Source organism: Callorhinchus milii, unplaced genomic scaffold, assembly GCF_018977255.1.
Source record: "Callorhinchus milii isolate IMCB2004 unplaced genomic scaffold, IMCB_Cmil_1.0 Scaffold1, whole genome shotgun sequence".
Classification (NCBI taxonomy): domain Eukaryota; kingdom Metazoa; phylum Chordata; class Chondrichthyes; order Chimaeriformes; family Callorhinchidae; genus Callorhinchus; species Callorhinchus milii.
In genome coordinates, this window is record NW_024704742.1 from 35964263 (window position 1) to 35990641 (window position 26379).

At 40.3% G+C, this 26379-nt stretch overlaps 1 protein-coding gene across 1 annotated transcript in view; it reads right to left on the reverse strand.

Annotated features, from left to right (window-relative positions):
- Positions 1-4425: 4425 nt before the first annotated feature.
- Positions 4426-26379, reverse strand: part of prkg2 (protein kinase cGMP-dependent 2) — a 38893-nt gene continuing 16939 nt past the window's right edge. The window contains exons 7-19 of the mRNA XM_042341473.1: positions 26085-26162; positions 21890-21984; positions 19826-19894; positions 17012-17110; positions 16255-16402; positions 14038-14174; positions 12302-12391; positions 10979-11120; positions 8876-9039; positions 8080-8202; positions 6185-6247; positions 4826-4892; positions 4426-4617 (exon numbers count right to left, since the gene is read on the reverse strand). Of these exons, the coding sequence (XP_042197407.1) occupies positions 4522-4617; positions 4826-4892; positions 6185-6247; positions 8080-8202; positions 8876-9039; positions 10979-11120; positions 12302-12391; positions 14038-14174; positions 16255-16402; positions 17012-17110; positions 19826-19894; positions 21890-21984; positions 26085-26162 (1371 nt within the window). The 3' untranslated portion in view covers positions 4426-4521. The remainder of the gene's footprint in view (positions 4618-4825; positions 4893-6184; positions 6248-8079; positions 8203-8875; positions 9040-10978; positions 11121-12301; positions 12392-14037; positions 14175-16254; positions 16403-17011; positions 17111-19825; positions 19895-21889; positions 21985-26084; positions 26163-26379) is intronic.

Below are 26379 nucleotides of genomic sequence, written 5' to 3' on the forward strand. Positions count from 1 at the left end.
GAGCTGGGAAGGCTGACAAGCAGGGAGTTGGCTCAGTCAAGCCTAGATGTACAAAAATGATGCAGGTGACTTGATGCATTTTACTGGTGATAATTATCACATAGCATACCACATTTTCTAGCCCTATGGAGCAAAATGTATGTTAGTCTTTAACTATGATGGCTAATTAAGGAATGCTGTTAATTATCCCCCTAGATTTCAAATTCAAAAAATTCTGCCTTAAGTTAGTTTGTGATATATTGTATTCCAGCACATTGAGGCCTCCATTCACATTTCTATTCGATTGAAGATAAACGGCGAGAAATTCTTCGTCAGTAGGTGAGGTGGATTTGTTGATGTACATTGCTGAAACTACACAGACCTGTGAATGCATCATTACATTTCCTGCACTTAGTAGTATGAGGTGTCAGCCTGGCTCAGTTGGTAGGACTCGCACCTCTGACTCAGTCGGTTGTGCGTTCAAGCCCACGTCAGGACTTTGAACTCAATTGTTGTTGTAGTGGCTGTTCTAATTCTGTATGTTAAACTGTAGTTTAACACTGTAGTGAGAGGGTCAATTTGCCTTTACGTGTTGTGAATTTCAGGGTTCTGAAGGTTTAATGGGTAGATCAAGCAAAGAAGAAATTGTATTTTCAAAGAAGGAATCATATTTACAATACAATATGATTTACATCTATTTAGCACCCTTTAGGTTTAGAAGATGACTTATTTAAAGAACTTTACAGGTGCCTGGACATGGAGGCAGGAGGCGGGAAAGGGAAAGGGAGGAAAGATGGTCGAGAGAGCAGTGAAAGAGGTAAATGCTAACGCTGATTTTATAAATTGAGATGGAGAATGCGAGTTAGTGGATCCAAACAATATGGAGGGAGTAGGATTAGGACCACGTCCAAACAACTCGAAGCACTAAACTACAAATGTCAACATGGAAATGACTGTTTTTGTGGGCAAAGTAAATAAACAAGGGACTACACATAAATACCTTTGACACTCGATGATATTATCTGTAAAGTAATACTATTTCACTTGAGAGAACATTTACCCATATCCAGGAATACCATACAGTAATTCAGTGTGCAATATTAGTCAGCTGATAACTGGAATGAGATGGGATGTTTTGAGTGCCATCTATTTCCACTAGATGGCACTCAGAACACATTGTTTATGAACCTGAAAAAAAGTTGCTTTTCTAACACAGCTGATACATTGTAGTACTTAAATTGTGATAAATTCTGTGCATTACATACTGATAATCGATTGTGTTTGTAATTTTAAAATCAATGATAAATTGCCATGAGATCCAGTTATGAAATGATAGGTTGTTGTTCACTGCTCCAGTTTGCTCGAGGTTTGTTTTTTTTCCGGATGAAGCAGTGTACCTATATTTTGAAAGACATAGAAAATGGGGTTCAGCGTGCACTTTTAGGCAACAATCTGTTCCATGTTAAATGACACTGCAGTAGATAATTGCGTTTTGCCCACAAAATATAGTTAATTTACTTTACAGTATATTCTGTGAAGCGCTTTGAGACGTCTCAATTATGTGCTAAGGCGCTCCATCAAATGCAAGGAATTGTATAATTATAGTTGTGCCAGAGATGTATGAAATTAACAATTCTTGTGAAATTAACACGAGGGGTCTAGGATATAAAAGTTAACTTGACTACATGAGGAGAAGGGAAACAGAGGGGGCTGGGAGGAGGTATAGGGAGAAGGAATTAGGAAGGGTCGTAGATCATGCAGAGTATAACCAAATGGCATGGACTAGTTGGGCTAATTTAACAGTTTGGTTCAGAACAGTCTGTGTGATTTTGCATTATTGATCTGCATGCAAGTTCTTTGATTATTTAAAAATGTGCTGATGGTGCCAAGCTATGAGATCAGGAGAGTGATAAAAGAAAGATGTCTAATGTTCAATATGGACCAAATAAATAGGTCACAAAGTAGAAATCATGATTAGCTATATCTGTTTGCCCTTGATGAATGAATCATTAATACCATCCATATTCTGTAGCAGGGAGGTCAACTTGTGGCCCATGAGTCACATTACGCATGTGTAAAATAGTCATGCATGTGGGCCATCCATGCTCCATAATACTGTCAGTCTGTCTCAGTTCATACTACTTTTCACTGTCAGTCAGACGTTTGGGAATTCAAACTGTGGATTAAAAATTAGAACTTAAGACTTCATAGTTTAAAACTACATTGCAGTACTGGGGAAATGCTGCATTGTCATAGACACTGTCCTTCAATTGAGATATTAAAAAAACAAGATCCTGTCTGCTGTTTAGCTGGACATTAAAGATTTCATGCACTATTTGAACATAAGAACATAAGAAATGCTAGATGAAAAAAGACCAAGGTCCATCGAGTTCGCCTTCCACCTTCCCGGCAGTCGCATGCATGACCGTACAATCTTCTATTTGAAAAGAGAAGAATTTTTTTCCCGGTGTTATGGCCAACACTCCTCCTGATAAAATGAATCATTCAGTTCATGGCTGTTGTGGGAATTGCCGGGCGCAAATTAGCTGCTGTGTTCATCTACAAGCATGCATTTTATCGTAAATCCTGTGAAGCGCTATGAGAAATATTGACAACATAATAAGGTCAAATGCAAGGATTATTGTCATGCCCTGCTTTTACAGTGCAGTCTTGATTGGAAGATTTGATGAGAGGTAATTTTGGTATTGCATTTCAAAACATGAAAGGCACGCAGTATATATTGTGATTTTTTTTAAAAAATGACTGATATAATTTGTGCGTCTATTGTTTATTAAAAAATAAAGAAAACTTCTAGTACAAAAACATTTTGTATCAACTCTGATAAGCAAAATGCAGTAACTAAATTTGCATCTTATTACAGTATAATCCATGCACATCAACATGAGTTGGAGTGACAGTATTGCACTACTTTTTTCTCTCATAATAGAACTTTCAATTGTCTCCTCAATGGACAAATATTTATGAGCCCATTTTCCAGCTGTGCTTTGTTCCATTATAGCAAATCAAAAGTAAACACTATGGTTTATAGTTCAACGAGACATGTGTGGATCAGCAAGTAAGAGTCATGCTACATGATCTACAATTTTGGCCAATGAACATCAAGTTTATAAACACAGTAGAATGTAATGGCATTGCGGCTTATACATGAACAACATGGTAGCTACAATTGCAATACTAGCTAGCAGTTGCAATGAAGATGGGAACTTGAACTTTATAATATAATAATAATAATCCTTGCATTCAATATGGCACTTTTCACATCTTCTAGACGTCTCAAAGCGCTTCACAGAATAGACTAAAGTGAATTGACTGTATATTTGTGGGCAAAACGCAGCAGCCAATTGCGCACAGCAGTGTCCCACAAACAGTCGTGGATTGAAGTGACTAATTTATTTTTTCTTCTTCTTGAGGAATTATTATCAGGCGTGTGGAGTAAGGAAACCCAAGGTATCGTCCTGCCGGGAATTGAACCCAGGTGTCTCGCTTGTGAGGTGAGTGCTCTAACCACTCATCTCACAAGCGAGCAGCATACTTCATTTATACAATTTGCACATGACCAAAAAGTGAAACCACATCTTATTTGGTCATAAGAACCTCAATGTTGTGATATTTGCGCATCATGTATGCAAAACTCTTTTCAAGTACTGCCATTTTTCAGTACATTTTACTGTATCAATTATTTTAACTGGAGCAATTTTCCTGATTTTCTAACAGAATGGCCATTGCTGGATTAAAGAATAAAATAAGAAATGTAATTGTGTTTGTTTTATGTTTGACTTCAAAACCGCCAGGTTCCAGCTTCTACAGCATTGTCTATAGTCTTCCTTTAATAATAGTTACCTCATCGTACACACAAGCAAAATTTTACATGGCCCTTTGAAGACTTCTGTAGCATTCTTCCCCATTTATAATAATGGCAAGATTGGAAATAAACAAACCACATTCCAGATAAGAAAATGACAAGTTAAGAAAGATTTTGTATTTATGTTTGAGGCTTTCAAAATGGCTATATCTCCCTTATAATATTCAGTGTTCATTCAACAAGTGTTCTTTGAAGCACTCACCAGTAACAAAGTTAGATTAAACACCCCACAAAATATACAGTCAAATCACTTCACATTATATTCTGTGAAGCGCTTTGAGACATCTCGAAGACGTTATATTAAATGCAAGGATTATTATTATTTATTATTAAACAAGCAATGAAATCTGACTTACTGAGATTCCAGTACATAAGAAACCATACTATTTTGTACATATACAGAATGCTTGCTAATAGTAACATAGCAAGAATGTGTGAAATGCAGCTTTCAGAAAATTAAGATACAAACCTTACTACACTGCAGGATGTAGCTAGTAACATGTACCAAAATGATTAGTTACCAACTAGATTGGAAAGCTGTTGGTATATTGAAAATCAAATATACCGCACTTGAGGTCACTCTGCTTCCTAACGATCCAGCAATAACAGTTGCATTTTTCCCCCATTTCTCCCACTCCAATGCAGGATGTTTCATTGACCTAGAAATCCTTGTCCCAGCCTGATAGTTCATCTGATGGTATATCCTTGTCAGGGGGATAGCTGTCAAAGTATCTATAATCCGTAGGGCCTCGTAGCTTTAAAATAAATCATAATGTGTATTATTCAGTTTTCTCACCAATATACAGATTGTTTATATTGCTGAAGCTGTACGAAATCAGCAGCACAAATGTCCCATAAAACATCATATTACACGGCATCTACCCATCAAATTATTTTATGGCAGAATATGATTAAAGGGCAGAAAATCTGACCACTTTAAAAATAATAACAAGAAACAAGTACCTCTCGTTTTAAAGGTGATAATAATGTCCTGGCTTTCAAACCCTCCCAGTTGAAACCATTGAACCATCTGCAATAGAAGAGATTTGAATACATGATGTAATTTTGTTCTGTTTTTCACATGAGTTGGTGATGTCAAGATGCAAGCAAAATGTTTGGGTATGAAAGACAGGAATTGTCAGGTTCAGTTTCCTTGATGTTAATCCAATGAGCTATTTAACCATTAATTCTGTGAATTACCTGGGGCAACACACGACAATTAGCCTCACCAGACCTGTGACATTTTGGTCTGTTTGAACTTGCGTTTGGTTTATTTACATTCTGAGGAGGGAGCCTTTTCCAGCTGACAAAAATATAGATTAATTCAGAAAAGTTGCACCTCCTCCTAAAATATATATTTTTTGGTCAGCCGTGTGTCTCACTCATCACCAGGCTTAAGAGTATCCAAACCAAACTGAGAATTTCGTGCATCCCAACTACACATGGAAATCCCAGAGATAGATTATTGGAATGGAATGCGCACTCTCTTCCTGGAGGGACACATCCTGCTGACCTAATTCCAGAAAGTATTAGGTGCAGGTTGGCAAGAAGCAAGGCTTGGAGACCTCAGAGGGTGTGTTGGGGTAACTGCTCAGTGTCTAACCAGCTAAAACTGCATAGTTTGTGATTGATAGCAATGTCTTGCAAACTTTCCCGCTGCATGTCCATCTAGGACCACCCAAGCCATGAGGGCTTTGGCTTGCAGAGCTAACAGGAGCTGATTGGGATGACTCCCTGCAACGGGTGACTGGTCTGTCCTACCAGGTCCTGCTGATGAGCCAGATTGGCTGTGCTGTCATCAGCAGTGCCCTGGAGTCCTGCGGACCCAACTGACTCAGAAAATGGACAATCGAGACTGCCACAGAGGGGGCTGGCTCATTCCGACGTTCTGTTTCCACACATGTCAGCTTGGAGCCAGTTCAGCTCCAAGGAGACCCCGATTGCCCTCACCTCAAGGAAGATAGTCACGAGTTGGTCATTTGACATCTGACAAACACAGGTTTGAGCCTCACTAAGTGGAGAGCAGGTACCAGGAACTCCCTGCGAGCTTCCTAAAGAGCAACATATCTCAGCATGAAATACGTGAGAGCATTGCCACCATCTTCCCGTCCACAGCTTAGACACGCGTCCCTTCCCATTGAGCGATGGTTCCACCAGTTAGAGGTGCGGAGTTTAAGCAGCAGCTGCTTGCCTCTCTGCAAGCCAATCAAAATGAGGAAAACTCTAAAGCTTGGGGCGACAGTTACTGGAAGGTTTTACCTGGAGTCCGAGTATCTAACACCTCCTAAAATAAATCCCATTTAGTTACTTGATAGACATTACCTGTGTTTCTTTATGTCAGTTATTCCATTTTTCAGATTTCCTAGACGTTCATTTGGGTTTTGTCTGCAGCAAAAGATATTGAGGAATAATGAATAATAATAATAATAATAATAATGTTTACAATGTTCTCTCTCCTCCTGAAGGCAGTGACTAACTCTGGGGGTACGTTTGCATGGGTACCAGCAGCTCTTCAATAGCTCACCTATTTAGATCATTGTTTATATGTGAGCCAAGGCAGTGTGTCAACTTGCTATTCGGCTATGTTGGTCAAGACTATTGAGGCTCATTCTTACCTGAGCCTGTCCATGCACACAAACCTATCAGCATGGATCACTGACAAGTCATTGTGCAGGAATCCTGGCTACTCCTTTATGTGACGACATGGAGCACCTCCTAGGGACATTAGTTTAGATCAGCTGCAAAATACAGGGATCAAAAACCTGGGATCTTCCTGAATTTCCTGACTCAGTGCTATATCTCCATTATACAATATTTCATGAAAATATTTTCCTGCTTAAAAGTCAAATAAATCAGAAGCTCAATTTTTTTCCCCATAAATTTGGAATATAAATAATAATCTTGGCATTTGATATAGCACCTTAACATTCAAACATCTCACAGAGCTTCACAGGTATTAGTTGTATTAGTGACTGTGTATTTCTAAACAAACACAGTCAATTTGCCCACAGCAATATCTTACAAAGAGCCATGACCAATTTTAGCTGAGGCAATGTTGGCCAGCACATCAGGACACCATCCCTTCTCTTTTTGAACCATTCCATGGGATGTTTAACATCCATCTGAACATCAACAACAACAACAAAATTTCATTTGTATAGCACCTTTCACGTCGGGAGGATGTCCCAAGTGCTGGACAGGCAGTTTCAGAACAGGCAGACAAGACTTAGTTTAACATCTCATCTAAAGAATGGATTTATAACTTTTACTGAGCACAGCTTTAACCAGGCACAGGATGTTAGGTGGATCAACAGAGCTTTGTCTATTTTTAGGGGTTAGCTGCTATTGTAAACTCATTACAATAATTAATCTGTAAATACTGTTAAAGAAACTTGGGTGCATTTTGTATGGAATTCTCACCAACATCAGGAACCTTTATAATCTCATATGTTCTGCTGATGACAGAAGGCTACTTGATTGCATTATTTAACTGGAACAAGAATGTCTGTCTTGAAAAATCCAAGCCTATAAGTCATGTGGAGAATAGAAACTGCAATTATCAACCCCCTTTCTTTTGACGGGAGTTACTTTAACAGGTTGATGAGCTGCTAAAATTGTATCTCAGTTGGCCGAGTATAAAAGCTCAGTGACAAGTTTAGTCACCACAAAGTAGTTGTTCCTATGACTCAAGGTCAGATAATGATGAAGTACATTCATTCAGTGAGATCACTCCCTAGGTACTGGCACCTTTAACATCAAGCATCACTGTTTTTTTGATGTATGTCTTATTATTTCAAGTTAGCAACAGCCTGAGTAAGTGGTCTGCTCTTTACAACTGTTGCCAACGCCTGCAAAATGCAAATGCCTCCGGAAGAATTTCTGAAGTAAAAACTGCCACTGTTAACATCCAAGTTGGTTAACACATCACTGAAGGAAATATTCCATGACTCAAAATGGTTGGGCTCGAAACTAGCTGCATCGCCATTTGGACTTGCCCACTCATAGACACCACCTTTTATCGGTATTCCACTAACCAGTACTTCAATGCTATGAGCTCTGGAAGACTATTCGTGTTAAGAGGTGATTGATAAATAGTAAGCTTTATGAATTATTTGGCTATCCCCACTTCCTATTATGAAATACAAAAGATGGCTGCAGCAAAGCAAGTTCAATAAGGGCGTACATCCCATCATTTCAAAGCAGTTTTTGGTTCTTACTTGCATAGCTTACGAATCAAGTCTTCTGGACGCTTTGGTATTTTCTTGGTAAAATCCACCTTCTCTATACCTTTGAGAATCATGTTGTAAGTCATCATCTGATCATAGCCAGAAAATGGTGGGCTGTTAAACAAATGAAATGGAAATGTGAGGTATACCATACCAATCATGTTCTGTTGAGTTTTAAGTTGTATCCTTCATTGTCTATTACTTTTGAAGCTGATTATGCATTTATATAGCATCCTTAGGATAACGTCTCAGAGTGCTTCAGATTGGACGCAAAGAGAGGGAGAAGTGACCTTAAGCGCAGTTAAAGAGGTAGGTCTTAAAGATAAAGAGGGAGTGAGGCAGAGAGTTACAGGAAGAGAGCTCCAGAGATTAGAAGCTAAGTGATTGGTGTGGATTTGGTATGAGTGAAGATACAAAAGGATGAATTTTGTATTTACTGGACTTTGTAGATGGTAGAACTGTGGAGACCAGCGTTTGGGGTTTTGGGGGTTTTAGTGGCATTTGCTGTGAGATAATGGCAGAAGTGGGCAAACTCTTTCTCTCTGAAATGTATTCTTTTGGAGGCTGTTTCAGTTCTCTGAGTTAGTCGAACCAGCACATTAATAGAAAATGGATTAAGAGTTGAGCTATCGAGTTAAGTAGTGGAAATTGATGGTTGGTTTTGCAAAACACACCAAGAAAATGTTTCTGAAGCAGGGGAGAAATTGGCAATGACAACTGGTTTCCTTCATGTCTTTTTGATGTTCAAATAGAATAGATATTATGAGGCATACAAAGGAACACTAACCTTCCAATGAGGAGCTCAAAGACAAGTATCCCGAGTGACCAGAAATCCACACTGAAGTCATGGCCATTGTTCAGAATGATTTCTGGGGCAACATATTCAGGAGTTCCACAAAATGTCCATGTCTTATGCCCTCTGCCAATCTTCTTAGCAAAACCAAAGTCAACCTAAAATTACAAAACCATCAAGATGTATTTTTCTATTCTGATTCCTGAATTATTATTAAAGGCTTTACATCTGTAGCCACTTCCCACTAAAAAGCCGTTTTACACAAATATGTTTTTTTGACAATCTTTGCTTCGGAATGAAATCATCTGTGGTTTTGTCCCAATACCATCATGTGTAAAGAATGGGATGATGAAGTTTGAAGCCCTAAACTCTCAACTTCGAATGAGAAGTTAAACTGCCTGCGCAGGTGGATGTTAAAGATCCGATGACACTATTTGAAAAGAGAAGGGAGTTTCTCCCTGTGTCCTGGCCAACAATCTCCCAATTGAAAAAATGGTCACTCACTCCATGGCTGTTGGTGGGATATTGCTGTGCGGAAACTGGCTGGCGTGTTTCGCCCACAAAGTACACAGTCAATCCACTTTAAAGTATATCCTGTGAGGCGCTTTGAGATATCTCGATGATGTGATAAATCAAATGCAAGGATTATTAATTTATACTATGTGCAATCCATCTGCAAAACAAATACTTGTTAATCGTTGTTGCTCCCATTAAAGATGTAAAATATTGGGGATGATTTTTCCGTCAGTAGATTTACTGTTCTTGGTAGTAGAAGCTTTTCTATTGTAGCTCACGCCACACAAGATTACCAACCAGTAGAGAATGAATTACTGACTTTGCCCTACCTATGACGGATAGGATTGTAAACTGAATTGACTGTGTATTTTGTGGGCGAAATGCAGCAATTTGTTTCATTTGAAGGCGGTACCTTCTAATTGCAGCGCATCCCCTATACTATATTGGAGTATCAGTGTAGACTGTGAGCTCAAAGTCCCGATGTGGGGCTTGAAGCCATAACCTTCTGACTCAGAAGCAAGACAGCTGCTAACTGAGCCAGGCTGACACAAATGGGAAGATGATATGGTTCATTTTGTTAAAGGATGAGATGGAATGTGCATTTAAATGGCAAATGCATTTCAATGTAGAAAAGTGTGAGGTGGTACATTTTGGTAGAAGGAAAAAGGAAGTCACAGACATCCTGGAAAATAAAAACCTAAATGGGGTAGAGGAGCAAATGGATCTAGGGGTACACATGCACAATTCACTAAAAGTAGCAATGCAGGTTAATAAGGCCATAAAAAAAGCAAACCAAGCATTGGGTTCATTTCTAGTGGGATAGAAATGAAAAGTAGAGAAGTTATGGTAAACTTCTATAGAACCTTGGTTAGACCACACTGAGAATATTGTGTGTAGTTCTGGTCCCCACATTATAGAAGGGATGTGGATACACTGGAGAGGGTGCACAGGAGATTCACAAGGATGATCCCAGAACTGAGATGTTATACCTAATCAGGAAAGGCTTAACATGCTTGGACACTTTTCTCTTGAAAAGATGAGGGTAAGGGGTGACCTGATGGAGGTCTTTAAAATGATGAAAGGTTTTGATAGGGTAGACTTAGGGAAGATGTTTTCATTTGTCAAAACCAGGGGCCATAAATATCAAATAATCACAAACAGATCAATAGGGAAGTTAGAAGAAATTTCTTCACACAGAGTAGTGGGAATGTGGAACATACTACCACAAGGAGTTGTTGAGGCAAATAGCATAGATGTATTTATGGGAAAGCTGGATAGGTACATGAGGGAGAAAGGAATAGAAGGTTATGCTTGGAGGCTTTAGTTGAGGAAGGACAGGAGGAGGCTCATGTGGAGCATAAACACCGGCATAGACCAATTGGGCCGAATGGCCTGTTTCTGTATTGTATATTCTAATGTATTCTAATGTATTCTAATGTAAAAGGGTAGAAGGACCCTCTTCATCTGTTCCTCTCTTGCAATCTTTAAAATCAATCCCATCCATGTGGATAGTTACTAAGTTGAAACATGCATCAATTACTAAATCGAGCTATGCATTCGGAAGCCAGCTTAAAAACTCACCAACTTTATATATCCTTCAGCATCCAGCAACAGGTTCTCTGGTTTCAGATCTCTGTATATGACTCCAATGCTATGCAGATAATCAAATGCTTCTGTCACACAAGCAATGCAAAACTTTGCAGCAGGCTCTTCAAAACAGCCTCTAAAATAAGAAGGTTGTATTAAGACATGTTGTCATTGCCACATGTAGATTAATCTGGATTTGTCTTCTGATCTGCACAGCTTCTGATCAGTTCTAGATATTGTAACTATCCAGTAGCCCACACAAGCCAGATAGATACTGAACTCACATAGATACAGAATTTGTTCACAAATCATGATTTATTAATACAGGGGGAGGGAACCTCAGCTATCTCCATTATCCCTACTAGAAACAGATCCTACAGGCACCTCGGTTGATAGTCAGTGTCCTGTGACAGTGCACACGGTCAGATACTCAGACTCTCATGGTTTCTCAATCTCCATGCACGACAGCTTTGACAAGTTCTCCACAACAGCTCCAATCTGGCCATGCACCCAGGTTTAAGGTTTCTTTTGTTAACCTTGATTTCATCCAGTCTCAGAGCAAAAGATTGGTCAGCCCGGTGTTTGACACATGCGGAAACCCATCACCATGCTTAAGAGTATCCAAACCAAACAGAAAGTTCCATGAATCCCACCTGTACATAGAAATCCCAGAAATATTTGTTGGAATGGATTGCACACTCTGTTCCTGGAGGGGCACATCCTGCTTACCTAATTCCGGGAAGGATTAGGCACAGGGTGGCAAGAGCCAAGGCTTGGGGATCCCAATGTGTGCATTGGGGTACTGATGGAGTCTAACCAGCTAAAATTAGATCGCTTGTCATTGAGGGCACTGCCTGACAAACCTTTCCGCTGTTTATCCAGCGAGGATCACATTACCCTTCAGGGCTATGGCTGCAGGGTTATCAGGAGCTGAGTGGGATGAATCCCTGCCCCTAGTGACAGATCTGCCCTTCTGCTGATGAGGCAGCCTGCGTGTGCTGTTATCAGTGGTACCTTGGAATACTGTGGACCAGCTTGCCTCAGGAACTAGACTACCGAGACTGTCACAGAGGGTTGGCTCGATTCCAACATTTCTTTGCCAAACACATCACAAGTTAAACTCCAAGGAGACCCTGCTTACCTCCCAGCAAGGAGGATAGTCACTAAGAAACTGATGAGGGGAAGTGGGAAACGGCAAATCATTTTACAGCTTTATACCATCCAAGCTCCACTCCACTCAGGTAATGTGCAAGACTTTTAGGTTGACCTCATGGCTTAATCGGTCAATCCCTTTTACATTGTACTAGATTGCCTCACCTATCCCTGAGGATGCTCCAGATCTCTCCTCCAAGGCAGGCCTCCAACAACATGTAGACAAACTTGTTGTCTTTGAAACTGCGATACAGTCTGCAACAGCACCGAGAAGAGATAAAAAAGAGAAAGAAATCAGGCATTAAACCAGTGCAAGTGCAAATGAAATGCAAACATACTGTAATAAAGCACTTAATACTTACTCAACAGACTTTGTAAGTTTTAATTATCAATGCAGCCATAGCCTGTTACAAAGGTAACGTGCGTATGAGGTTTTGGATCGGTATCTAATTTGCATTGTGTTTTATTGAGATTTCTTTAATAAACAATTACAGTAAACTCCTGATAACTCCAATGTGGCTTAACGTGTCACTACCACTTAAGCCTCATCATGCTGTCAATATCCCAGCCACATTTATTTATGGATTTATATATATGCCTAACTTCCCACTCCTAATAACTTGTCATTGAGCTCTTCCCTTGGAGTGACATGTAGTTGTGCAAATAGGATCTCTTTCCAATAGAAGAGACGTCACGCTGACCAGCAGCCTGCTACTGTACAGCACTCCAAGTCTCTGACCTGCATGAAATGCCCTATATAAATCCAAGTTGCTGGTGTTGATAGTGAAACACCTCTGCTGATTCCATGTCTTGGGCTCTCACTATGGCTTGGAATACAGTAGACCTGACTGGCTCAGAAACTGGATCACTGAGATCACATAGAGGGCTGACTCAATTCCAACATTCACTGCCAACTGTTGGTGCTCCAATGTGCAGGGCAGCTGCTCTGCTCAGACCCCATGCATTCACGAAAGCTGAAATTCTTGGATGACAATACAGTCCTCATATTTCATAGGCTGATTGGGTGCCACAAATTCTCCGACACATTGCTAGATAGAGCACAGCTAGCAGTGGACACCTCTATAATGCGGAGACTAAAAATGGGTATCAGATGCCAGTTGTCATTCCCATCTATTTCTTAAGGAAAACCTTTTTATTGCTCCCCTGACATTAGAGAGTCAAATGTTGTGCCGGTGATTAAATATAAATGAATCCATTTCCTACATTCAACCACCATCTCCTCATTTTTATTCCATGAACCCTTGACCTTTCGGATCACAGGCCATAATTCACTTTATGTTCGACTCACAGCCATCAGCTCTCCTGCATGTGAATTATTAAAGAAGGTAGCTTTTAAAGCCCAAATGGCCCTTTTGGTTCATCACAAATGCTAGTGGAAACACACGTCCTCTACCGTCTAACCGAAAAAGATATCTTTAGAGAATTGTGTCTTAACCCTAAGCATCCCGCTGGCAATAACATGGCATGTGGTGGGGTGGGCGCTGTGTGGGGTGGGGGTTGGCGGGAATCTTGGAAACCATTCAAGTGGCACTTATATTGCACATTTCAGATAGGAAAGCCTCTTAAGGTGCAGATGCGAGATCATAACCAAAGGTGCAGTCAGAAAGGTAGGTTCCTAGAAGGATTTTGAAAGCGGAGAAAGAAGGTGAGTGATAGAAAGGTTTAGAGAGACTGTTCCAGGGAGTGAGCAAAATGGCTGAATGGATCCTCAACGGCTCCAGAGAATAATAACTTATAGAAAGTCAACAAATTAAATCTCAGTAAGGTATAATGAAACCAAATGTTGTATATTTGTAGTTATCCAACGTGAGAAAAAGTGCAGAAACTTGACTTGTTTGAGTTACCAATATAACGTGAATAGTTTGCTTTATAATACTTACTTTACAACAAATGGAGAGCACACTTCTTCTAGAATCTTCTTTTCTGAGTGAATGTGCTCCTGTTGTCTTGTGCGAACAACATGTTGTTTCTTTATACACTTCATAGCAAACGCTACATTTTCATTTTTGATTTTAACCTTTATAGAAAGAGACACAGTAATTTCTTGTTGCAATTCTAGAATGTAGAAAAAGGCAGATTTGCAGAAATTAGTTTTTCTCTACAAATTTAAATCTTTTGGGGCCAAAAATGTTACATTTGTGAACATCATCAATTGCTTATTTGGTACAATTTAATTTATTTATGGAATTGCATTAAGATATATTTTGAAGTTCCCACCTTCACCTGACATTCAAATAAGGTTTACGCTTGAACCACTTAGTGGGAATCAATTTTCAATTCCTGAACAGTAGCTTGAAAGAGTTGTAATGTCTTAGCGTCACTCCTTCTTGTCCTACCAGTCCCTTCACAAGCCCCTCCAATTGGGTTTCCATGCTGCTCACAGCATAGAAACTGCTCTGGTCTAGATCACAAATGACATCCTGCCCATCTGTGATCACCACCAACAACAACAACAAGATTGCATTTGTATAGCGCTTTTCACATCGGGAGGACGTCTCAATGTGCTGGACAGTGTACAGCATTTTAGACCTGAGCTGGAATCGGGGGGGAGAAGGGAGGGGAGGGGAAGGGGGGTGGCCGATGGCATGGTCGAAGAGGAGGGTCTTGAGGCGGGACTTGAAGGAGGCTAAGGAGGGGGTGAGGCAGAGTGACTGGGGGATGGAATTCCAGAGGTTGGGGGCAGAATGACTGAAGGCTCTCCCGCCAATGGTGGGGCGGGGGACGTGGAGCAGGCCAGAGCCGGCTGAGTGGAAGGAGCGGGCGGGTTGGTAGGGGGTTAGGAGGTCGCAGAGGTAGGGTGGGGCGAGGCCATGGAGGGCTTTGTAGGTGAGGACCAGGATCTTGAACTGGATCCTCTGAAGGATAGGGAGCCAATGGAGTCAGGCGAGAACGGAGTTTGGTGCGGGAGAGGACACGGGCTGCAGATTTCTAGATTGTCTGCAGCCTGTGGGGGGAGGAGTTGGGAAGGCCAACAACCAGGGCGTTTGGATAGTCGAGCCTGGAGGTGATGAAGGAATGAACAAGAGTTTCAGCGGCCTGAAGGGTGAGACCAGGGCTCCCTCTGCCTCCTCATCCTCCTCGACCGCTCTGCTGCCTTCGATACCGTGGACCACTCCATCCTCCTCCACAGCCTCTCCTCTCACCTCAACTTCAAGGTTCTGTTCTTGAATGGTTCCGGTTTTATCTCTCACACCGCCTCCAATTTGTCTCTGCCAACAGTTTCTCTTCCAGCCCCCTCAAAGTCTCATGAGGTGTTCTTCAGGGCTCTGTCCTCGGTCCCCATCTCTTCAACCTCTACATACTCCCCCTTGGTGACATCATCCGCAAACATGGAGTCAAGTACCACATGTACACGGATGACACCCAACTCTATCTTTCTGCCTCCACCTTGATTCCAGGACGACTGACATCCTGACAGACTGTCTGTCTGACATCAAGTCCAGGATGAGAGCCAACTTTCTCCAGCTGAACGTCAGCAAGACTAAGGCCCTCCCGATTAATTTGTGCCAGTGCCTCTGCACCTCAGGCACTGACAGCATCAGCATCCAAGTATGCACTCTCCACCTCACCAAGCCAGTCAGGAACCTGGGTGTCTTGTTCGACCCTCAACTGTCCTTTCTCCCCCATATCCATGTCATGACCCGCTCTGCCTTCCCCCACTTCCACAACATTGCTTGACTCTGCCACTGCTTCAGCCCTCAGGCTGCCAAAACCCTCATACACGCATTCGTCACCTCAAGACTCAAGTACGGAAACTCCCACCTTGTCGGCCTCCCCAACTTTTCCCTCCACAAGCCGCAGATCATCCAGAACTCTGCAGCTTATGTCCTCTCCCGCACCAGACTCTGTGACACCATCACCCCACCTTCGCCCGGCTCCACTGGCTCCCTATCCCTCAGAGGATATAATTCAAAATGCTCGTCCTCACTTTCAAGGCCCTCCATGGCCTTGCCCCCTCCTAAAATGCAGCATTTCTCCAATGCTACCTAGACTATAAACTCAGATCTTGACACAGGGCTTAATATCACAGACTTCTAACTCAGAGGTGAGAGAGTTACTAATTGAGCAAAGCTGACAACTGCCAGTTCTGTTCTTACCAGTTCAACTCTTCCAAATCCACCCACCCCTAAGGTGGTAATGATTTCCAGGTTCTGGAATGGTATTGTTGCAGGAAACTTGGCAACTTTCTCCTTCAACTGGATCATCTCTAAAGAGACTGTTCCTCCTCGTGCACATGTTGATCTCCTAGAATGGCAGAAATATTAAAATAATAAATGTGGAGAATTCATATTTAATTTAAGATTTGTATAAGACTTTAACGTCTGAATCCTACATCAAATATTTCTCTAAATGACAAAAATGTTGCCCTTAATACTTTTCTTGGTGGGAGCGGAGCATATGCAGTTTCTAAAATATCCCAATTATTTTACTTTATGAAGACTACAAATAGAAACACAGGAAAACAGGAAGAAGAGGTCATTCCACCTCCTCTTTAGTAAACTATTTAGTTAATTTAGTACACAATCACTGGACAGCATCCAAGGATACTATATCCTTCCTAAGACTGGATGGTGCCAAAATTCAACATTTAATCAGATGTCAATAAAGGTACTAAAAAAAAACACTTGTTTGGAATTTTCCAACCTGAATGCCCAATGTTTATGTAAAAATACCTAAACTGTGATTTTCCTATTGAGCACCTTTTAATCCCTTATTGCAAATTGGACTCCATTGTTGTGAATAAAAGACACAATCAATCCACTTTACAATATATTCTGTGAAGCACTTTGAGACCTTTCAACGATATGATAAAGCGCTATATCAAATGCAAGTATTACTATAAATATGACTTACTTTGCATGCCTTTTCTCATCATCTCTGGCCAGCTCTGCTACATAGTCCTGAAGGTACTTCTGCAGCTCCTCAAATGTACCAACCGTTTGGTTAAATGTTCTGCAGCATACAACAAAATAAAACTGAGCATCGCAGATCGTGACTGTAATCTTAAAATATTTTTTTGTGGGAACAGATGCAGTTTCTAAACTATTCCAATTGTTTCACTTTAGAAAGTCTATGAATAGGAACATGGGAAAACAAGAAGAAGAGAAGGCCTGGCTCAGTTAGTAGCACTCTCTCTTCTGATTCACAAGGTTGTGAATTGAAGATGCATGTCGATATAATCTAAACTGATACTTCAGTGCAGTGCTGGGGGTTTGCTTCTTTGTTGGAGGTGAGGTGTTAATCCAAGGCCCCTTTTGCCTGTTCAGATGGATGTTAAAGATCCAATGACAATATTCCAATGGGACAAGGGAGTTTTTCTCTCCCAGTATCCTGGCAAACAATCCCCAAGCACCCCCCCAAAAAACTGATCACTCACTCCACACTTGTTTGTGGGATGCTGTGTGCAAATTGGCTGTGTGCAACACACTTTACAGTATATCTTGTGAAGCACTTTGGGATGTCCTCCCGATGTGAAAGGTGCTATACAAAATGTAGGGATGGTTATTAAAATCATCACAAGATTGGTTTGGACACAGACATCCCATCCGATCTCACCCCCCTTCCCAGAACATCCACCCCACGGTCCTCCAATCACAGTATCAAGCTGTTTTTTAAAAATGAGTCCAGAATCCTGAGCCTCAACTATCCTTCCAGTCTATCTGATTCAGTCATTAATTACCCTCTTAATCAAGAATTGCTTCAGCATGATAATGTCGAACTTGTATACAAAGATATCATTGCTCATCTCCTCCAAAATAGGAATGTATCGGGTTGCCTAGAGAGATGTGTGTGTGGTGGGGGGGTTACATCTGGGTTGATTCTCCATTTAGCAAATCACTGAATTAACTTTGAAGGTTCCTTTAAAAGAACCTGTCCTTCGGAAGAGATGTTAAACCAAGGGCTGATATGCCTTCAGGTGGTCGTCAAAGAGAGAAGGGAATTTTTCCAGGTGTTCTGGCCAACGTTCCCCTAGAAGAAAATGGTCATTCACTTCATTGCTGTTTGTGGGACACTGTTGGGTGCATATTGGCTGCTGGTTCACTTACAAAATATGCGGTCACGATACTCTACATTAAATCCTATAAAGTTCTTTGAGACGTTTGGAAGACACGATAAGACGCTATGTCAAATGCAGGGAGGATGTAATAGATTCAAGTCCATGATTTTTTTTATCATTATAGAGTATGGTCTTTGATACACTTGAATAGATTCACATTATGAATTAGGTACGAAGGTGTACAATATATCACAACTGTGCATTGAATTTTGCTGTATATTCCACCTTGCATTCTGGTTAGTTACATTTGTAGTGTGTTCAATGTGTTCCTACAAATCTTTCTTCAACCCTGTCTCAATAATGTGTGGTCACTTCAAAGAGAAGTAACAAAGGTGCTGGTGCTTAAATTTCAGATCAGAGCACTTGGCAGGGGGAGGTTTTTTGCTGCATATAATAAAAAACACACAGAAATAAGATACAATAAACCATATATCAAAATGGTAGAATGTCTTATTTACACATGCACAAAAAGTGCATAAAGAAGGACACTTTTGGTATTTCGACTACAGCACCTTTTTACCGGTTAAAACAATGTTAGCTTTGTCATAAACTTTAGAACGATTGCTAAACTTTAATCTAGTGGTAATTAACGAACATGATTAGAAATCCAATGCAGTTCTCTATCAAATTAAATAATTTAAAAGCAATGGAATTTAGGGGAAAACTTTCAGATGTAACTCATACAAACACATACAAAATTCCATATTTTTGGGGGTAAAACACTTTACAGAATATACTGTAAAGTGATGTGGCTGTGTGTATTTGGTGGGTGAATGCAGCAGCAATTGAGTGAGTGACCAATTTTAATTGGGATAATTTGTTGCCACAATACCGGGAAAAACTCCCCTCGCTTTTTGAATAGTGCCATGGGATCTTTAAGGTCCATCTGGACAGGCAGACAGGAGCTCGGTTTAACCTCTCTTCTATTGGGAGTGTCAGTATAGAATATATGGGTTACAAGTACAGACATGAGGCTTGAACCCACAACCTTCAGGCTGAGAGGCGAGAGTGCTACCAACTGATCCAGGCTGACACATTGGAGTTCATTCGTGGTCTGCCACCTCGATTTCATCTGACACAGGATGATGTGAGGGGTTGGCAGACTTCATAACACCAGCTTTGATACCTTGAAGTGGGGTCAGGACAGTCCTATCAGTGGACCTCATATTAACAGTTGACATCTATCCACAGGCTCCTTCCAAAGTCCAGGGGAGACATGGAGGGAGTCAGCCAATGTTCACCCTTTTATGGTAACCCTTTCAGAGAAAATACACCTGGATTTTGACACAATAATGTGTTTAGGAACACCCCAAACTGTACACTTAGGTCTTTTAGAAATGAAAAGACTTAAACACCATCGTACTTAGAGTAAATCAATATTTCCATTGTAATATTATCTGTGTGTGCACAATGTGTGCAAATGCTGAAAACTGCCTTTGTGTACAAGATCTCTATTACATTAATCTACCCTCACACCATCTGCCGTAGACAAACAAATTGAACTCAGTGAGGGAAAGCAACATTTCTTTAATCTGTAATGTGCAAATGATTAGACTTCCAAAGGTGTGATCACTCAACTGAAATGACCAATGTTTACCAGTATGACTTACTCTCTGTCTATAACAAGGCACTCCACATCGTTTTCATCAGCGATTATGTTAGCTGACCTGACATCATCACTGTGGAGGATAAAAGATAAGAAATATTTCAGAAATACATCACACACTGCTTTGAAATGAACTAAGATCTGGCAGTCTGACAAATGAACTCCTTTGCCTTCAAACAGAATAATATATGCACTCTCACACCAACAGACACTGCTTACCCGATCCGGCTCATTGGCTTGTTAATCAATCATATTTTCAGAGTCTTATAAACACCTCAGGCCAGCTGTTCATACAAAGTACAAAGCATTGTATGATTTCATAGGAAATGGGTATTAGCTGCAGTAAGATCATGTAACACGAGCCCAATCCATTAAAGATTGCACAAACATTAAAGGGACAATGTTATCATGAAAAGACAGTTGAAGATGACATGAGTTATATCGAAATGCATCACTGAATCATTTGAGAGCAATTTTGATGACAGACCAACCAGCCTGGCTTGTCAGCAGAACTTTGGGGGGTGGGGAGACCAATCACTGGGAGCAGGGATTCTTGCCACTCAGCTCCTGTTAAAAATGTAAACCAAAGCCCTAACAGGTAAGATGGTCCTAGCCAGAATAGCAGCAGCAAACTGTTGGTTAAAACTGTAGCAGTACTGCAACGCGCACTCTGGGGTCCGCTTGCCTTGGGTCTCATCAACCTGTGCTTAATACTTTCCAGAATTAGGTGAGTAGGGAGAGAGTCCAATACATACAAAGAAAAATTTCCATTCACAGGTGAGACTTTCAAGCCAGTTTGGATATGCTTAAGGATGGGTTTCCAATCGTGCATGTCTCAAACACCTGGCTAATCCCCCCAAAAAAAATTGAGGGAAATTTCATTACAGTGAAAATAGTGAATGCAACTTCTCTCTTTATCTGTCTCCAATTATTTTTCAATGAAGACAACATCAAACATGCAAGTTAGTTTATTATATATTAAACTTATTTTGTAGGGATGAAGTGTAATTTCTCCTCCAGAAGTAATGCAGCTCAATATTGGACACCTAGCAATTGATCTTGATTCACCGGTATTTAACGATGTGTAACTTTTGTCACAGGGACCTGGATTAATTATCTGCTCAGCAGTGGATAGCAACTTTTGATTAATCACTAAAGCAACCCAATTTACACTCAAAATTGGCATCCATATTTTGAACTTGTTACTAGAATACTCTATCCCTGGCAAGTGGTAAGCAAGCCATCTAATTCAATGGAAGCTGAAATGATGCAGAAATGACACCACAATGAAAAAAGGGTTATGAAAATCTCTCAAAATGAATTTAAAAAACTTAACAATCAGACCCTCCTCACTTCGTCCAGTGAAAGACAGAAACTGAAGCTAATTCTTCCCGCTGACTTACAGCTTTTCTGACCTGCAAGTTGAATCTTATCTCAACAATAAAGATTATTAAAAACTGAGGCAAATAACCTGGAAAAGGGCAATTCTGAGAAAGAAAATGGGAAAATCCCAGAAAAAATCAGATGAAATAAAAAAGTTTCAGGAACATGAGGCAAGTTTTGAATTTAGCATGATTTTGAGATTCTCAATAGTGGGGTCATGTTACGTAGTGGTTACAGCACTCGCCTCGCCAGCGAGAGGATCCAAGTTTGATTCCTGGATAGGGCGAAACGTTAGGCAAGTTAACGTACTCCAAACACCTGTTTGCCTAGCAGTCAGTAGGAACGCTATTGTTAGTTAAACATTTTCTGGGAGTCCCTTCNAAAAAATGTTTTTTTTAAAAAAATCATTTGGTCACTCAATCCATGACTGTTTGTGGGACACTGCTGTGCACAATTGGTTGCCGTGTTTTGCCCACAAAATATATTCAATTCACTTTACAGTATATTCTGTGAAGCATCTTGAGACATCTCAAATGATGTCATTAGGTGTCATATCAAATGCAAGCATTATTATTATTATTATTTCAATGAGCTTGCCCGAACAACTATAAATAGTGAGCTGCTGCTGCATGCTCACTCATCCTGGCCAATGTAAGCCGAGATCATTTACTTTCGACAGACTAACCTGACAAGAGCCTTTTCTCCAAAGTAGTCTCCTTTTTGCAGTACTTTTATCAGCTGTGGGTCTACATGAGCCTCAGTGCTCTGAGTCACTTGCACCTAAAGTCAATGATGACACAGATCAGGATCAATGTGTATTCAAGCCTGATTTTCACAATCTAAATATTTATACGTCTTTTAGATCATTCTTTCAAAACCCCCCCAGTGACTCCTCAAACACCATTGTTGATTTCACCATTGTAAGTCGCATACTAAATTTCCACATTAATTAATATAAAGACTGTTTTCTTTGATGTCAAAATTTATAAATGAATTTGTTTCTTAAAGAGACAGCATCTTTTTCTGTTGTCTACCCTGGTTTTATTCTATCAAGTTATGAGATAAGATACATATGAAGAGAGGCTGACTAATTTGTGGCTTGTTTCATTGGAGGAGAGTTGATCGAGAGGAAATATGGTAGAGCTGTTTAAGATTCTGAAGAAGAATAACTAAGTAAATAGGTGGAAAAATCCAATTCCTTCAGTTGAATAGGTGACAAGGAGACAAGGTGACTCAGGATTGTTTGCAGAAAAAGGAAGGGAGAAGTTAGAAGGAATATCTTCAAGTGGAACTGGGTAAACATTGGACTAGTAAAAACATTAACAACATGTGAAGAGAGCTAGAAAGTGGGATTAACAACAAAAGGTAACCTAGAAAGACAGATAGCAGTGACACAGACAATGGTAGATCAAAAAAACATTTTCTGTGCTGAATATTTCAATATGTTTTCTGTTTCAAGTGAAGCTAACAAAATAGTTTGTGTAGCTTCATACTGACAGTTTGTATAGTTAAAATCATATATGTTGATGCTACAAAGAACTGTATTTGTATTAGCCCCTTTAAACAGCTACCTTCTGTTATGCAGTACTATTTATATGACCAAAGAAGATGTCAAATCTACTCAATTTTATCCATATTTCAAAAGCAATAACAGCTGTTGCCATTGATGACAAGGCCAAGAGATTCATCCCCAGATGATCGTCATATGATGTATGGCCAGTGTAGCCTTGTTCAAAAACTCTCAGGTTGGGAGATGATATGATAAACCTACTTAATTACCAAATAAGCTAGGTTCAGAGCTTTCTGTGACTGGGGGTAACACGGCGTTCGAGTGAAGTTTAAGGTTAAAAGATTCATTTTGCAAGCAGTGGATTCCCATCTAGAATCTACAGCCCCTATACTAATAAGATAGGGAATGGTCTCTTTAAACTTTCAATTTGGTTATTCATCTTATTGCTGTATTTGGGGTATTGTTAGTACTGATTGGCTGTCATGTTGTCTATATGATAACACTTCAAAGCAACACATTTGGGTTTAAATTGGTTGGATGTGTATGTGTATACAGAGAATTACAGGTGTATTTATGTAATAGACAACCTAGGAAAAGATTTCAAATTATGCTGGAATCTTCCTCATTCCTTGTTAATAACATAATTGGGGCAATTATGATTCCTTCTGTACATGTTTGCACACGGATAGCAATTCCCTAAAAATGAGGTACTCAGATCACTAAAAAATAGTACACAGTCACTACACTTTACAATATACCCTGTGAAGCACTTTGAGAGGTCCTCCTGCCATGAAAGGCGCTATATCAAATGTAAGGATTATTATAGGATTAAAATTATATTAGACACCACTACGTGAATCATTTTGTGATATTTTCACGTGATATATTACAATAATATCTACATCCATTTTATCATGAGATAAATAATATAATTCTTCAACATCAACAAAGTTGGACTTGGACATTTTCAAGGTATAACATTCAGTGCTGGTGCTTTGGTTGATATCTTGGATGAATTGGATGATGATGTCATGAGAAAGAGAGGGCAATAGTGAAGTCAGTGTCAGGCATCTTTTTGTTGAAAACTGCTTTCTTTACTCAAATGAAAAGATTTACAATTTTTTCACATAAAGTATTTGGGATTTATAGAATCATAGAATTATACAGCACAGAAGGAGGCCATTCGGCCCATCGTGTCTGTGCCGGCTTTTCCTCCCGATTTGAAAGGCGTTTTACAAATGTAATTTTGTTGTTGTTGTTACCCCTGGAAAAGAGATCCACCAATCAACTAACAACCGGGTTCCTACTTACTCCTAGATAAACAGAGGCGTGTGAAGTAAGGAAACTCGCCCAACATTTTGCCCTGCCGGGAATCAAACTCAGGTCTCTTACTTGCAAGGTAAGTGCTCTAATCACTGAGCTACAAGACTTCATTATAGTCCCATTGCGGCATTTGATGTCCTCTGGTACGGGTGAACCTGCATCCCTTTAATGGGAAGGGTCATTCCTCACTGTAGTATTAGTATTGCAGTAAAATGCTTGAAGAGCCTAATAACTGTAATATCGATCTATTCTTCAAATTTACTATAATAATGACCACTAAACTTTGTTTACCTCAACCCCTTCTGAAACTATACTATAAAAAATGGTCATGTATATTTGCTTTTATATGTGTAAAGCAAATTTGATTATGGATCATTAACATTTTACCTAGATCACTTTTCTGCTCTTTTGAAAGTCAGCACAATTATTGATAGTCCCTTAAATATCAATAAATTTGATTAAAATAACAGGTGTCTCTCTGCTGAATTCCTTAAATCTTTAAAGACCTCTCTTACAGGACTCACACTTGACTCATACAGGTTTAAATTACAAATGTTTTCCTCTCTCTGGCTTAACCTTTTTGAAATTCTGTATTACACGGAACCGCATGCTGTTATCTTTCTCATACCTCTTGCATTTATTAATTTTGAAAAGGGTAAACTGCATACTAAAATGCAAATGACCAAGCACAGTTGTATCGTTGAAAATAATTTAAATGTGCTGAACGCTGGTGTTTTCCACTTATCCTTATAAAATAAATAAATCTGCTAAACGACAACAACAACTTGGATTTATATAGCGCCCTCCACGCTGGACGGCGTCTCAGAGCGCTTCACAGTAACGGATCCCGGGACCGAGCCAGGGGGAGGGTGGGAAGGTGACCAAAGGCGTGATCGAAAAGAAAGGTCTTCAGCCAAGACCTGAAAATAGGAAGAGAGAGATTGAGGCGAAGGGAGTGAGGAAGGGAGTTCCAGAGCCTCAGGGCATAGTGGCTGAAAGCACGGCCACCGATGGTGGAGCGGAGGACTCGGGGGGACAAGGAGGAAGCCAGACCCAGTGGAGCAAAGGCAACGGGCACTGCTGTGAGGAGAGAGGAGGTCAGAGAGGTAGGGGGGTGCAGAGGAGTGGAGGGATTTGAAGACAAGGGTGAGGATCTTGAAATCGATCCTCTCTGGGACAGGCAGCCAGTGCAGTCTGGCAAGGACTGGGGTGATCGGGGAGTGGAGTTTGGTGCGGGTAAGAATGCGGGCGGCAGAGTTTTGGATGACCTGGATTTGTGAATGGTAGTGGAGGGGAGACCGGCGAGGAGGGCGTTTGAATAGTTCAGCCGAGAGGTGACAGAGGCATGGACCAGGGTTTCAGCGGCTTTTGGAGTGAGGTTTTGGCAGAGACGGGCGATGTGTCGGAGGTGGAAGAAAGTGGTGCTGGTGAGGGACCGGATGTGGAGGAGGAAGGATAATTGGGGGTCGAACCTGATGCCTAGGCTGCATATGGGTTTGGAGAGTTTTAGGGGGAGACTCTTGTAGAGAGTGAGACTCAGACAGAGAAAAAGGCAGAGTGAGGGTGAGAAGGGCTGACACAATGTGGTTACTACAGCGACAGTATAACAACTGATAGAACATTTTTGGTTGACATGCAGCCAATTTGTATTTTGTTTGATGTCCAGTTATCCACACTATCTGCTTATCCACAAAGGGTCCGATCCCAATTTGTGCAAATAATGAACTCTTTACAGTGTAATGCTATTATTCTTTGCCCTAAAGATTAGTGGATTAATAATTTGGGAGTTTCCATTCTGTCCAGTGAAATTTAGGGTAATTTTGCCTGCGACTACTTAAAACTTTTTTCCTTCACGATTTTGAATAATCCATTCTTTTAAACAATTATTTCAATGATTAGTAAATCTCCTGGTATTTGCATGCACGTATTCTGAGAATATTAGTAGGTTACCAGCAGAGAAACTGGCTTAATTTTTTTAAAAAAGGATAGATTTTCTAATTTAGTATCTCTAATTGTGGTGACAGTGGATAACCAAACCACAGCTTACCTTTCCTTTTGCCAAAATGAAGAAGGTACTTCCTTCCTCACCTTCACGGATAATGTAGTCTCCTTGATCATAATATTCCTGCCAGTAGTTACCAGAGAAAGAAGCACATTCTTTAGCAACAACTTTGGTTTGGTTGTAAACATTGCATTTGATATAGCGCTTTTCACATCAAGAAGACATCTCAAAGCGTTTCAGAGAATTTTACTATAAAGTGACTGTGTTTTGAGGGCAAACATATTTTGTTGTTGTGATATATAATAGGCAAATTATCAGTCCTTTGTATAGCGCATTAAAT